Raw genomic sequence first — 15,544 nt, forward strand, 5'->3', positions numbered from 1 at the left:
CTCTCAGCATTCCGGGGTTTGAAAAACAAAGCAACATCAGAAACTTTATTAAGTTGCAAACCAGACTAAAGTATCTTTCTTTCTGTAGTTGCTTGACTTTCAAATACGGTGTTTACACCATGGGTAACCATTTCTATAACATCAGCAGGAGTTCATCACAGCTTTCTGTGGGTTAGAAAGGGACAGTGAGATATGGCTGATAGAAAATAGCAGCTGAGGAAGGATTTGCTCACTTGCCTGACAAACCTGATACAGTAAACAGATGTAGTTTGGATTTCTATCAGTTGGAGCCTCTTGCCTGTCTGCCAATACATTTAATCCATCTATGTGCTGCATTACAGCGCTGGTCTGAAGTCTGCTATACAATCTGCGCATCTGCGTTATCAAAGGTAGGATTCCACTGCACTGCGTATCTACTACAGGACAGGGATGAATGAGGAGGAAAATGAGATGGAATTTAAATTCAAACATGCAAAATGTGGAGGAACTCAACCAAAAAAAAACAGACTTATACCCTTCTAAGGTCATGGGAAAATGTCTACACTATATACGCAATACATTTGAACAGAGAAAATATATCCAACAAAAGCAAAAAGACTGTTTGCATGTGTAGAGCAGAAATCAGCTGGAGGACCAAGCGAGTTTAAGAGAAACCTTTTTGTGGTCAGGGGCAGCTATGAAGCCACAGGAGATGGCACCTACTGGGCAGAGTTAGAGAAGTTGTGTTGGCATTTGATATCATCACAGAGGCGCTGGCAGACAGACGGACTGCCAGGGAGTGTGAGGGTCAGGCAGATGTGTCTGAGGTGTGTGAGCATTTTGGGGGGGAAGTTGTTCTGTAAAAATCATTGATGGTACCACAGCTGATTCGACAGCAACTCTGTTTTCCACAGATTCTGACATTGAATCAAACATTTTGAGTTGATCAACGGAGGGGGTTGCAGAATAGCTGACTACCTGTCGTGTTTAGGGAATATGAAAAACACTTCTCTGTCACTGCGTCAGCTCACCCATTAATGGAATTTGGGTTGTGGCCCATCTGCTGTTTGATCAAAACATTATTTCTGTGTATTGCCGTTGCTCTTTGAATCCAGTGTCGGCTGCTGGCTGCTTGAGTGTGGGGATGCTGTAAATCTGGCCAGCTCATTAGCATTGACAGAGGGAATGCTAGCCGCCCACCTGCTCCCCTTCACCCTCTTTATGACTCTACAAATTAAAACGACATTAATTTACACTCCACCCCCTCTCTCCACACTGAACTGCTCACGTTGCCACTCACATTGCTTCAACTGCTATCTGTTGAGTTGTGTCAGACCCATATTGATACAACTCTGCCCGTATCTACTCTTTTGAAATCTCATCATTTGAAACCTTTGTCTTTTTCTGTCATTGTTCATCTTTTACTTTAACTATCCTGTCATGCCATCAACCTCTCCAATCTTTTTTCTCTGTGCACTTAAGTTCAGCAGCATTATCCAGTAGCGCTGATGGGCCTCTAACCCCAAGTTACTGGGGCATGTCCAGTGAGTGACAGCATGATGGAGTGATGTCGCAGCATGTTTGCCTCGCCCGCTGGAGGTCAGTTAGTGTCACAGAGGTAATGAGGCCATAAAAATGCAGGTAACGCAAGTTGTGGTAAACAAGATAAGGTGGGGAAAAGGGTAGAGGTGTAGGACAGGGTACAATGAGGAAGAATGAAAATGAGCAAAGTTCCCACACAGCTTTAAGTGGAAGAGGGGGAGGCTTTAATGAAGAGCTTTCTTGTACAGAATGGACTGTGCTGCATTGTTATTACAACACAGAGTGATACAAATATGATTGAATCTGCGGCATCTCATTTATCAAGTAAGGCACACAAACAGATAAGTTCATTGAGATTTGTGATAAAAGACATCCCACCTGCATTAGTCTCACACTGTGCTCACATACAAAACCTTTGCATAATTTATTATCACTACGTTATGTCTCATTGTTACAGGCTGCAGCTGCTTCCAGTGTAAAGAAATGCTGTTGAATTACACTCACAGCTGTGTGTAGTGTTTGAGAGAATCAGATCTATTACCACATCCCACTGCCTCAAATAAAAAGCTTAAGTTTTATAAGCACTGAGAGAGCAGGACTGACATACGCAGTAATTCACTGAGTGATTTAAGGAAACTAGCAATATGTGAGTGACTAAGGGTCAAACACAGCTCAGTTTAATGGCTTTCTGGGGCTAAACTGAAGCCCATTGTTTGCAGAGCTTGGAAAATCTGTATGTGGACTATAAGTGAGTCCCACACGACTGAGCCGTCGTTGCTCTGGCCTGAGAAAACCTTCCCTGGTGGGTGGTCTAAACAGCCTCATCCAAACAGTCCTCCTTTCTCCCATTTATTTGCCTGACTTTATGGATTGAGAAGAGAAAAAGCCAATGGCTTTGAAGATTTGGTGAAGACTCAGAAAGGGGTTTGTACTCAATATATACACAACAAGATATGTGGACGTATGTCTGTTTGTGTGTGTGGATTTCAGCCCCTGTTTGAAGTCCTCCACTCCACTCTAGCAATTACTTCATATCAAGGATTAGATGAGCGAGAGGGCAAAGAGGAGAGAGAACGATGGAAATAAGTGAGAGCTGAGGAGGGCGGTAGAAGATTCACAGAGAGGACAGAGAAGCGGCAGAAACGAAGAGGAGAAAAGAGATTGAGGTCTCCACTGCAGTGAGTGTTTTTCTTCCCTATAAAGGAGTTTGTTCACGCTGAACATGAGCTGGAAGACAACTCCTCAAATCATGGGAAGATCACAGTTGCAGAAAAAGCAGCTATTTCCAGGGCAGCAGAGACGGAAAGCAATATGAAAAGTTGATGATGAGTAGTAGTCACCGTGCAGTTCCTACGTGCAACAGTCAAGATTGGAGGCATTTCATACATGCTTTTTTAGAGGCAAATGCTCGTTGCCCAAAGACCATTGTAGTTTACTGTTTAGAGAGAAATACTCTGTCCTATATGTGATTAATTTCTTCCTTTTTTTTGTTAATGATCTGCAGAAAGAGATTGGGTACATTTATTAAAAGTGCATCCAAATCTCTGATCTGCACATTTAGCTAATACCTTGAATTAATTGGTTAATAATAACTGTCATCCTTACCTCTGGGATGTGGACGGTGTAGGGCTGCCCATGGAAGGTTGGCGAATTATCATTCACGTCTCCAATCTGGATGTTTACCGTGTCTTTGACAACCTGAGGGAGGAGACACCAAGATGTAGGTGATCAAAGGCCACCTCCACTAGTTACCTGGCAGAGCACCGTAATCACTGGAAATGTGTATTAGTCAAAGCAAGCCAAGATTCAAAGGGAAAGAAAACAGGACAAGTGTGTGACAGATCACCCACAGGGGAGAGTAGGTTGAATGTCAGTATATTTCAGCAACTAAACTGTGTGGAGTGAGACAGGTGTCAGAATGATTACATGTGAGAAACAAGAGAAATAAGGGTGAGAATGAAAGTGAGCGACTCAGAGAGAGATGCACTGAGAGAGAAGGTCTCTGTGTGACGTGTGGTCAGGCTATGTCCAAGTGTCAGCGTGTGACTGGAGGTGTCATAACTGCGATCACAGTGCAAATCTGTCTCTTACCTCTTGAATGTCACTCACGTAGAACTCGACCTGCATCTCTGACTTGGTCTGGTGGAGACACATCAGCACAAACTTTGCATGAACACGAGCAGAGCAGAAAAGCAGAACAACACAGAAATGCCACTCTGGCCTCACTTTCTACCTTTTTTTCTTAAATTGTCCTTTTCTTGTGTATAGAGTTTTTGGTTTTGATAATATGTAAGCGAGTGCAGTAGCCTGTCAGAATGCGTATTTCTTTGCTGCTCTTACTTCACGGTCGAGCTGCTGTCGAAGCCAGACAACGCCAGTGTCTTGGTTCACAGAGAAATACTTCATGGCCTCTTCTCCCGAAACCCCGTACATGAGGGGCTCCTGCTCAGGATCTGTTGCCTTCAGCTGGGCCACTGATGAACCTGCCGGACACAGAGTCAAAGGTCAGAGGTCATACAGGTTCAAAGGCAACCACATCTAACAAGAATCTGTTAGATGACCTCGTATTTATGAATTTGAGGAGCAACATATTGAGAGAGCTCACACTGTTACTGCGTATCCACTCAAATGCAATATTTTCTACAGTCCCATTAATCGAAGTGAGCCACATAAAGACATATCCGCATCATAAAAAACACATCACTGCATTTTGTATATTTAAGAACTTGTATTGGATATAACCTTTTTTCTGTCACTCCAAATGCCACTTGGTGGGTTCTTAAATTAAATTCCAGTAATTGGCTACTCAGAATTCACAATTTAATTATTTGAAGTGTGTAAAGATTACCTATTAAATATACACATATGGAGAGATGTGCAGAATTTTCACAGGTGTCATAGGCACCTCTGACAACCTTGTCTTTCAAGAAATAATTAGAAAGAGAGATGTCTAATAATTAGAAAGAGAGATGTCATAACTATAAAAACAAACTGTCTTACGGGACAGCAGTGTAACACACATCATCGTCAAAGTGTGGACTCTTATGTTGAAGATGAAAACAGTGTAAAAACACACACACGCAGGGCAAATTCTAACAGAGCCGCATGTGAAAGGGTTGAGGGGTAGAGATTTTTTAATTGGAGCAGCAGAGGTTCAGGTGCTTCATTCATCACAGACACTAGAGCTCAGACAGGCTGGCTAATCAAAGGCAGAGGTGAAGTGGCATCAGGCTGGCTAATCCAACATGCTGGACAGATGTGTCGAGAAGGGCGAGGCTGAGGTTATAGGAACCACCTTGAGGACAGCATCAAGACCCAGCGACCCACAGGGACAAGGCTCATTACTGGCCGGGGTGAAACTGGTCAAGCAGGGTACTGTAAAGGACCGAGGGGAGGAATTGGTATAATCACACACAATGGATGTTATAAATATGTATATATTTTATTTTCCATCCACAAAAGATGAACATTCAGACAGCTTATGTATGGACGTAGATCCCTAAACCCTGACTCTTAGGGCGGTTTCTTGACGAAGGTCCAAACCAAGGTTCAAGGTTATTTTTGTTATTTTTTACATTGTAATTTAGGGAGGTAATTGATTGGTTTGAAGATGGCCGGTTTTAAGTTTGCTTGTTTTATATTCAGCTATTGTATTTGACAATTTTTTTAATAAAGTGCATAGGAAAAAAAGTATTCCCTTTCAATGGAGAAAATAATGAACCGTTACACGCCATTAATTTGATTGCCACTGTCACATCATTATGGCTTTACTAACAGTAAAATTAAAATATCCCTTCTGTTGCTTCTTCTTCTTCTACCATACACCCTCAAAAGATATGAGATGGTGTTGAAGAGGAGCACATGACTAAGAGAGTAAATACAAATATCCAACGATTGCAGGTTAACACACTCACTCACTCCTGCCCTCCCTCCCTCCCTCCCTTCAGGAACTCGTCAGACAACCGAGGGGAAGCCAAACTAAATCAAGCCTGTCAGTTGCGCTCCAAACTGCTAAACACAACGACCAATTAGGCTTCACAATCACACCCCTCTCATTTTATTAATACACCCCATTTTCCTATGAAAGGGTGGAAAAAATGACTAATTAATATAACGATTTATGAACCCCTCTCATTGCGTCTAATGAGATTTATGCAAATTTTGCTGCCTTCAATATGAGTTATAATTTGGTTGAAGACAGTGCAAATTAAGCATTTTACCTCAAAGTCATCAATAATAACAGATTTTTTTCCTCCTCCTTCTGGCCCTTTCCACTGTGGAGGAATTGTCTACTTCATGTGTGCAGACATACATGTGAGTGAAAGAATAAATGGTCATTTTCGACTAAACACTATATGAGAGTCAAGCTCTTGTGGATTATAAACTCCTACTCTGGAAAAGACCAAGTCATTAGGCATATGAGTTAGAATAAAGGATGGAGAGCTGCAGATGTGCTGGACCGAACGCTAGATTATCTACACCAGCCAGAGTGCAACTGTGACTTTAGATGGAGATTTGGTATTGCTCTATGTGTAGCAATTCCATTTATGTTATTGTTTTTTAGTGTTTCAAAATCCTTCAGGTTTCATTTATCATATTTTTTTTTAGTTTGCACAAAGTTAAATGCAAACAGAGCCAAATTGATGAAAATATGTAAATAAATTAGGCAATTTGTCCTTAAATATGGAAATGTCGAGCCGATGACACACCTTAGGCATTACTGTCAGGAAAAACAATAAATCTGTGAATTTTGGAGAGGTGTAAAATATGTTAATGAAAACAATGGTGGGGTTTGACTCCTGAATAGTATTAATGAATGATGAATGATTAATGTCATTGTAAAACTGTGGGTTCAAAACTGTTTTGGACTCTCCAGAAGTTCAGGCTCACAACATCTTAAAACTATGCTTTCACATTTTTGATAGATGTGTATTTTTCACTGTATTTGTGTAAATGACAAGAGTTCAGTTCTCAATTTGATTTTAAGATTTGCCAGGATTTGGTTTGGGGCAGCACAATTTTAGTTTTAGGGTAAGATTTCGGGATTTGGGGGAAATGTAAGATCTGGGTAAACATAAGGGCATAGAGTGCCGAGTTTGTGTGTGTGTGTGTGTGGGTGTCTCCTCTCATGCTTATCTGTAACTCTGTGACACCGAGCCCTTTCCACTGACAAATTATACTATTTAGCAGCAAGTGATGCCAGAATTACTGTTATGAATGATACAGTGCAAATTAACATTGCTCCTCCCCATCTCCTCTACTTTGCACCACTGCGCTCATGACAAGAGCGATGGGCTCCAGAAATCATCTCTCTACCTCAGAGTTTTCTCTCCCATGGTCCCTCAAACCTCTTATTCACGCAGCAAACTCAAACACTGCATCCATGTTGTTCCCTCTGTTTTCAGACAGTAAGGTCAAACCAGAGCGAATCAAAACTGAACCCATGAAAACATCTGTTAACAGAACCAGACCATCTGCCTACTGTACTGGTCTTAAATGGTAAGAGAGAGAGCGTAGAGTCAGTGAGCCAAAAGTAAAAACATGACGCAAAGCTGAATGAGAGTCAATTTAAACTACAATCATCACCTCGTGGTTGTGTGTCTCCATCATCAGTGAAGGAAATATAATCATAACCTTCCCTTCTGTTCCAGGGTTATCATGTCAGGGTTTACACAAGTTTACACAAGTTAAATGTGAGACTTCAGGCCATATATAATGACATTTAAGACCTATGTCAAAGTTCAGAGTCTTAGAATAACTTACACTTTCCCATAAATGATCATAAGGTGAAGGAGCCGAGCAGACAAACACCCGTAAAACACCACTAGATCTCTCAAACTCCAGTCTTAACAACAGCCGAGCAGAGTGCACTGGTGTTTGATCAATTATCGCTTCCACGTCTGTCTTGTTTTGTACTTTTAACACAGTGTACTAATATATTTAAAATGCCTACAATTCTGTTTTTGCAGAACATCATGATGTCACAGTGAAGCTAACCTCTGACCTTTTGGATATAAAATAAGAGTCACCTCACAATTGACTGAGATGCGTTCATGAAACAGCGGGGACAGACAGGTGGCTAGAGATAAATAAATACACTTTATTTTCCAAAACACTGAAGAAAAAAACATTGTAGTTCACCGTGGCCATGCTGAAAAAAAGCTCTAACAGAAAACATTACACGACAAGCATGGAGAGGCAGAAGACTGAGAGTGAGGACGAGGAGAAGAAGAAGAGAGAGAAAGAAGAAAAGTAAAAAGACTAGCTAACCTATACACAGCAACAGCCACATGCTTTTCTCAGCCCAACCTTTTAGGAAAGGCACAGGGCCAATGGGGCCGCTAAATCAGTCGCTGGAAGACATCAATCCCTGCTGGATCAATAGGAGTCGCGCGTGTTAGACGAGGACTAGGCTCAGTCCTGCCCTGGGGCCTCGGGCTTGAGAAAGAACAGGGGCTATAGGCCAAAGCCCTGTTCATTATGTTGGTGACATCTCCAGACCTCTCGTTCATCCAAGCACTGATTCAGGGGGACAGGCATTGTCAGGACTGCAATTTCAGGCATGTTGTGAATTATAGCTTTGAATTTTATGGTACACAGAGGCTTAATGGGTATATGGGCAGTGTTCAGTACGCTGTCAAGCAAAGCATTATACGAAAAAAAAAAACTGAGGCTACCTCAAGACAAAGACTGACTGAGAGAATCTTGATCTTTACCTGCCCTGAATAAATACTTGATGAATTGTCTCGAGAGAGGGCTCAAGCCTGAGTCTGATGAGTCAGTGCGGTGCCACTCATGTTACCACACTGTCCATCCCCTGACAAAGAGAGCCTTCAAACACATCAGCAATGCCAAGCTGAAGCCACGCTGCCTCACATCAATCACTCCCATCAAAAATTCACGCAGGCAATACTGTCTTCTGCTAACTGGCAGCATGAGCTCACTCAGTACACTGTCTGTATTTTTGTCCCCTACTTTACAGTGTATTGTCATGTGAAGAGAAATTTTACGGTATAAACTCTTTGGTGAGAAGCAGTAATGGAAAGCCTCCACATATGTCAGAGTTGTGATTATAAGACTGTGACTCTGTGCGCGTAATGCTGTATAGGTTTCAGCATTGGATCCATTAGGCTTGGGATAACAGGCACGGCGCTAAAGAGTGAGCAAACAAATCCCCGTCCCGCTAATTGACCGTGTGCAATAACAGATTCCGTTTGTGTCAACTGTTTGAATCCATGCACTGAAAGATTGATGCAGTCAAACTGGTTGACAATGGTGCATACTCAGGAAGAAATGTGATTTAAGATTGTTAGAGTGAGAAACATGAATATAGCTGTTAAAGTTGTTCATCACAGTGCAAACATCAAATATAAACTATTAAGATACAAGGCGGAAGTGAACTATACAATTCACGCCCATTAAGGGATGAAGGGTCAAACTATATGAAGGATATTTGTATTGATCAAGCAGGATGCAGATCTTAGAGAAAATCCTCCGAAGTCAGACCAACATAGGACCCCAACTCCTTCATCTGTTCAGACGTGGCTCATATGAAGCACTTTGAGGGTAATTTATGAGTGAGATCCATAAGGGATTTAAGTCACTCTTTCAGGCTCATCCTTTTAAGAGATCTCTTGGGGGCACATGCATTAACTTCCTCACCCTCACTTCCACTCAAACACACAATAAATTAAATTTTATTCTCTTCCTTAGAAATAAGATGGAAATGAGTTGAAATCATCTCATCGCTGCCGTCGCTGCCCACGGAGCTATGTGCTGCGTTAATGTCAAGACAATCAGGTTGCTTCTGGGAAGCCAGTTGGACGTGGAAATAAACCCAACAGATATACCTGGAATAACAATAGACCAGTGGCAGGTAACTGAGAGCTTGGGCCCCTATTTCCATACAAAGAGAGGTGTATGTGTTCAGGGGGCATCTTTAATAGCTTAGAAGAGGATGCATGCAGATAGGATATTTCTCTGTAGGATGAAGGCAGCCGTGGAGACTGACAGTAAAGCGTTTTTCCTCAGGGAGGTCAGTTAGACAGCCAGCAATAAAAGAAATGATGGAAAGAGAGATTATGTTTATGGTCCGATTATGTTTTCAAGCCTTTCTCCCATGAATAAACAAATGCCATTTCTTAAAACTGGCAAAACTGTTGCAGATGAGTACAATTGACCGAATAAATGGCGTGCGAATTACAATTATAATCTTCAAATGACATTATATAGGTATGTTATAAAAAGCCAATTCATCATATAGAAATCATTAGATTTTACTGGCTACCTTGAAAAAAGTAATTTACCCTTTTATCTCAAATGGTCTTCTCATTTACCCTCTTTATTTCTTACTGGCCTTTTCTCCTTTATGTGTGTGTGTGTGTGTGTGTGTGTGTGTGTGTGTGTGTGTGTGTGTGTGTGTGTGTGTGTGTGTGTGTGTGTGTGTGTCTGCGTGTGTGTGACATCGTGACATCAATAACTGTGATGGGGAAGAGAGCCAAAGACAAATAGTGCCTGGAGTCTGGCTTTAAGTGACTCCTGTGTTTCAACAACACACACCACGAGAGTCCTTGGGAAGCTGTGTATTAATCCAACAGATTTATGACTAAATCTGTCACGGATGGAAGGAGGACACCCTCTGTCTTTCCTTTAGCCATTCCTGAGAGAAATGCACACCTCCACGACCACACGTCCTGCTTTTAAATAAACTGAGACACATTGATAAAAAACACTGACACATGTTTTAAGATATAGACACAAAGACACACAGATTGTAAATCTCATACACATTTCCTGAAGGTCATCCTGTATGAATGTCAAGTATAAACCATCTAAAAAAAAAATCTTATGTTCAGTGAGCTTCTCTTGATGAGAGCGACAGTGAGTACAGAATAGTTTACTATATGCACAGTATGGCTGTCAACAGAGAGGCTATAGCTTGTGTTAGGACTTAAAAAGCCCAAATGGGAGAAGTAAAATGTTGACAACAAATAGTTTATGTACCTTTAGCTTAAAATCAAAATCCTCACTGTTGAAAACAAAACACAACAACAAAGCAAGGTGTGGAGTCTGTTTTCCTTTGTTCTCCTAAGCTTACAGAAAGGCAGCAAGATTTTTCCAAGACGTTGTACAATAATACATGTCATCAGAAATTATTCTCTGAATCCCTTATAAAAGTGTTTATTTTAAAAGGTTAAGCAAAACAGGTTACATATAGTGGAAAGTCTAACATTTTGATTACATGACGGCTTGAAGTGCATTTAACATATCACAACATTTGTTGATCAGAGTAAATGTGAAGTTGATGCTGCCGTCCAGATATGAATCATCCATTTGCCCTTAATCCAATGAGAGCGATTCACCTCAGTCTAAAGTGAACTGAGGCAGACCAGGCGTATGATTGGATGTCCGGCTCAAGATTGGCTTTCTAATACACCCAAATGGCGAAATGATGAAAACACTGAGTGACAACGCTGTGACTAACCAATCACATTGCGGAAGTCGGACGGACAGTGAAGGACATTAGTGGACAGTCATCCCACACAATGGTGTGGAGGGGCAGACCTGTCACTGCATATTCACACGCAGCTCCGTTCACCCCCCCGATCACACAGGAAAGTTCTTTGCTCTTGTTCTTTTACATTCCGTCCCATCACAGTCTTGCTGCCCTCCCGCTCGCTCTCTTCTTGGTTTTGTCATCCTCTCGTCACGCTCCGTCCCGCTTGCGGAGGTCAGACAGAGGGATACAGGCAGCGCTGATAGGACTGGACAGGTGGCTGTGTGCTACTGAGGCTTCTGTAGTGATGGCTGAGCCAGTCTGGCCTGTTGTTGTCACAAATGCAAACACCCGCCCCAAAACACACACACACCCACCCTAAACTGTGCCACTTCTAGGTGCCAAAACGTCCATCAGCACTGTCAATTTGGAATGCCTGGCCAATTCTTCCCTTTTGGTTCCAACTTCAATCCTTGCTCTTTTCCTCCTGTTTTACTGCTCACCTCAAATTTTAATTCAGTTATTTAACTCCATCTTCACCCACCCGGCATTGCCTCTCTCTGACTCTGGCCCTCTGCTGACCTCACCAGTGCTGACTGTTACCTGAGAGTGAGCTAAATCATGGTCGGGGAAATGGAACATGCCACAGTCTATGAGAAGCCACACTCACACACTAAAACAAAAAGCCTCTCCCTGTTGGCCTTTTTCCTTTTCTCTCCGGTTTACATGTTTATCATTTGGCCCCTTTGTGAGTGAAGTATAAGGCTGATGTTTTTTCTGTCAGCCCTGTGGATGGAATTGCTGCAGTATGGCAGGCGCTGGGGTCAAGAATGAGGCTGTGGCAACTCAGTTCACCTCCAGCCCTGGCTGTCATTGGCATGGAGAGTGAAAACAGGGGCTCCTTCTCTCAACAAATAAAGCTATAACAAAAAAATGAATGCTCGGAGAATCAGCAACCATATCCCTGTTTTGATGAGGAGATCGTGAAGAGGACAAAAGGATGAATGTTTCATCAAGGCATAAGAGCAATTTAATAGCAACTATACCTTCAGATTAAATTGTCATTTTATTTATTGTTTGGTACAGCTTATTATCACACATACATTTGATCTCTTTTAGAGATCTTATGCTACCTCAGAGGTATCGGACAAACCTCTTGTCTGCTATTGGGGTGGTTGAGTTCATTTCTTTCAAGAGAAGTGCTCTGAAAAGTCAAAATACTGAAGCACTCAATAATACTGTTTGAATTAAGTTTCAAGTCATGTAATTTATCACATCTACTAATAACCTGACAGATTAGACAACGATTAAGTTTTAGTTTTATTAATAAAGGACTACAGTTTGTTCTTTTAATAAACCCCTTAGCTGCGTGCTGGCTGTTGTGTACACTGAAAAAATTAGAAATGAATGGCTTTTAAGTAATACGAATACAAGAGAACAAAAACTATAGAAAGGAGTAACAGCTAAGCAAAATCTCTAGTCTCCCAAAGCAACTCAAGCAGCTACCAGTGCTGACTGACCAAGTCAAGGTTATTCAGAGTTAGCTACCTTGAAACCAAACATTTTCGTTCTTATGCTTCTGACATTTTAAACCGGTCCCATGCTGAGCTAATTGACGTCTTAAATGTGATGACAGTTCAAACATTTTCTCGTGCGTCTTCAGCAGTGCTTTGTTCCTGGGATTCTTGTGCTCATGTTTGTTTTTTTAGCTCTGCACTTTAGGTACGTGACAAGAGAGGGGAAAAAAGCAGCAGTGTCTTTGATTTATTTGAATTGACAGGATGAATCCTGTTGCTGAAACAGCCTATTCTCAAATAGCCGATGCTGGCCTTTGACAGAAGCACAACACAAATTGTTGGTACAAATACCGACCAGGAAATTTTCCTAGAATGACTTTTAGAATTAGAGTTAAGGCTGATGTGCTACATTGGTCAAGCAAGAGGCTTCTGCTATACGTTTCCCACTGTATAGCATTGAAGGCCTGTGCCTTACTAAGCATTTTGCCCGTCTCATCACATTTGAGAGGTAAACACTAATGTCATGAATTGTTTCCAATTTTCTCAGATAAACTATCAAGCAACACTTCATTGAACTGCAAATGTACAATATGTAACTTCAGCCTCTAACGGTCTCTAAACTAAAACAATAACAAAAGACCTAGTTTGATGACGTCATCAAGAACCTTGGGCTAATGGGAGTTGTTGTCTTACACTCCATCTACCTGATGAGAGTCAGGTGCAAATCCTGTTCATGGATAAGAGAACGTATTAAAGTTGTATTCATGTTAGGCAGGAAATGGCGATTAATTATCATGAGTTGCTAACTGTTTTTCCTTCCACATACACAATTAAAAGGGAACTAAACTTAAACGTCCCTTTACCTACAGTAAAATTGTGGATTTCTTTCATTGTAAACGTTGCCAAAAATTTGTCACAGATGAGTCGTGAATTTTTTTTATAATGTAAGTATACAAGTAAACAAAATATAGAGCACAGGTGTAGATGTTATTAGAAATTATACTGAAGTTCTAATTTTACAAATTGTATCTGTAAGGTAATGGCGATATTCTGATAATAAAGCAAACAAGCAAAGTCATACATCTGAGCTAATGTGTGCTTCCTACACTGACAGATCAGAAATATGAAACAACAAAATCAAGAAACCAAGTTATATTAGGGCTTGTTATACTTCAGCGCCTCTACACAGAAGGTAACAGATAATGTTTTCTTTAGGTTAAAAACCTCTTTGGGCAGCTCGCTGCCTCTGTCTCACTTAGACTCTGGACCCTGGTCCACAGCTGCCTCGTCTCACATACTGTATCGTCACCAAGCAGACAGGACATGTCTGTGTAGGAATGATTTTACCCCAGTGAGCGGTGTGAAAATTATGAGCGCACACTCTGCAGCTATTTCTAGGGACAAGAATGGCCCAGAATTATATTGCACACTGGCTGAGAAAAGAATGCTTGACTTAACGAATCTCAAATAAATGAGACCACCAATGATTTTAATCTTTCAGTATGATTGGGCAGCCTTATAGCATCAAGCCATTGCTACATTACTTCTCTGTTCTTTTGAAAGCATTTTGTTGTGGCATAAAGCTTTGGTGATCAGATCCAGAGTGTTGTTTCACAAGTCCAAAAGGTGTAAGAGTTTGAGAATTGCACTGTTCTCCACAGGCCACACTAGTATGTTGGAGCCCAATGACTGTCCAGGCCAGGCCAAGGCCAGCTGGGCTTTATCTATATGGGCAGAGTCACTTGTGCATTTCTATCTTCCTCATCTCTGCCTCACTCTCTTCTATCCATCTGCTATGAAGCCCCTTTCACCGCCCCATTCCTCTCTGCCAATATCTATTCCCTTCTCAACTTTCACATCCCTATATATAATTTCTTCCTACCTCCCTTTTTGTCCCTCTCTCCTCTATTCTACCCCCTACTTTATTTTGCATTCTCACTAGTTGTTTCTTTCTTTCTGTTGTTATCGGAACTGAACCCATGCCTCCAATGAGACGGGCAGGTAGTGGCAAGGACAGAGAGAAAGAGAGAAAGATGGATAAAAAGAGGGGACAGACATAGATACATGAAGAAGATGATAACAGTCCAAAAAGCTAGGCTGAAATGTGCTAAAGCTGACCAGCAGAGGACTGCAATGCAGACATGCCAGAGTCTAAAGTAAGTGTGTGTGTGCGTGACAGAAAGAAAGAGGGGGTAAATGTGTGAGTGTGTGTGTGACAAAATGCATGTGTCCAGATTGTTTGCTACGCCGCTGCCTTAATCTGATGTCCGGCTGCCACCATTAAAGCTTTTTTTATCCCGTAACACACCACACTTGTTTTATGGATTATAAATGAACTCATTATCTGTAGCGCTCATTAGCTTCAGGTCCTAATTAGCCAAAATTAATATTGTTTCCTGACAAAGACATTGGCACTGGCAAATTGGCAATTGACCTCCCTGGTCAATCTGGAGAGAGGGACAGAGTGATGGAGGGAAGCATAAAAACCAGGGAGGTGAGTAGTGGAGCTGGGCAGTGACAGCTAGTTTGGTTGATCAGTTTTGGACTCATCTTACACACACCCTACTCATCCTCTCTTACACTGTCCTGAACAAACTGTGTCCCACCACCAAAAAGCCGCTATTAAGTAGATGTGTAACCTAATTACTTTCTTCTAAGAGCCGTGAGAGATTTGATTTAGAGGGTACAATACAAGCAGCTCGGTATATTGTAGGTATAGTTTGAGGAAAGTCAGTTGAAAATCAACAGCTAGAAAAACCACACTATCTCGTATGCACAACGCCTGACAACAGAAAAGCCCAGGAGTTGTTTGCAACCGCCTTCTCGCTGCAGACAAACTGCACAGAGGAACAAATAAGGGCGAGAAATAGACAAAGAACAGGAACGTGTGCTTGGCGGAAAAAGAGAGAGAGAGTGAAAACGAAAGACAGACTAGACTGCCTTATTCCTTTAAAAAAATGATCCGAGCTTTTAAGGAGGCCTGTTAAATGTCAAACACCTTCTTGGCTGT

At 41.6% G+C, this 15,544-nt stretch overlaps 1 protein-coding gene across 1 annotated transcript in view; it reads right to left on the reverse strand.

Annotated features, from left to right (window-relative positions):
* The window catches only part of cdh23 (cadherin-related 23), a 155,582-nt gene that overhangs the window by 113,943 nt on the left and 26,095 nt on the right, over positions 1-15,544 (reverse strand). Inside the window, exons 5-7 of the mRNA XM_053435767.1 lie at positions 3,862-4,004; positions 3,613-3,660; positions 3,127-3,219 (exon numbers count right to left, since the gene is read on the reverse strand). Of these exons, the coding sequence (XP_053291742.1) occupies positions 3,127-3,219; positions 3,613-3,660; positions 3,862-4,004 (284 nt within the window). The remainder of the gene's footprint in view (positions 1-3,126; positions 3,220-3,612; positions 3,661-3,861; positions 4,005-15,544) is intronic.

This window comes from Pleuronectes platessa, chromosome 12 (assembly GCF_947347685.1).
Source record: "Pleuronectes platessa chromosome 12, fPlePla1.1, whole genome shotgun sequence".
NCBI classification, from domain to species: Eukaryota; Metazoa; Chordata; class Actinopteri; order Pleuronectiformes; family Pleuronectidae; genus Pleuronectes; species Pleuronectes platessa.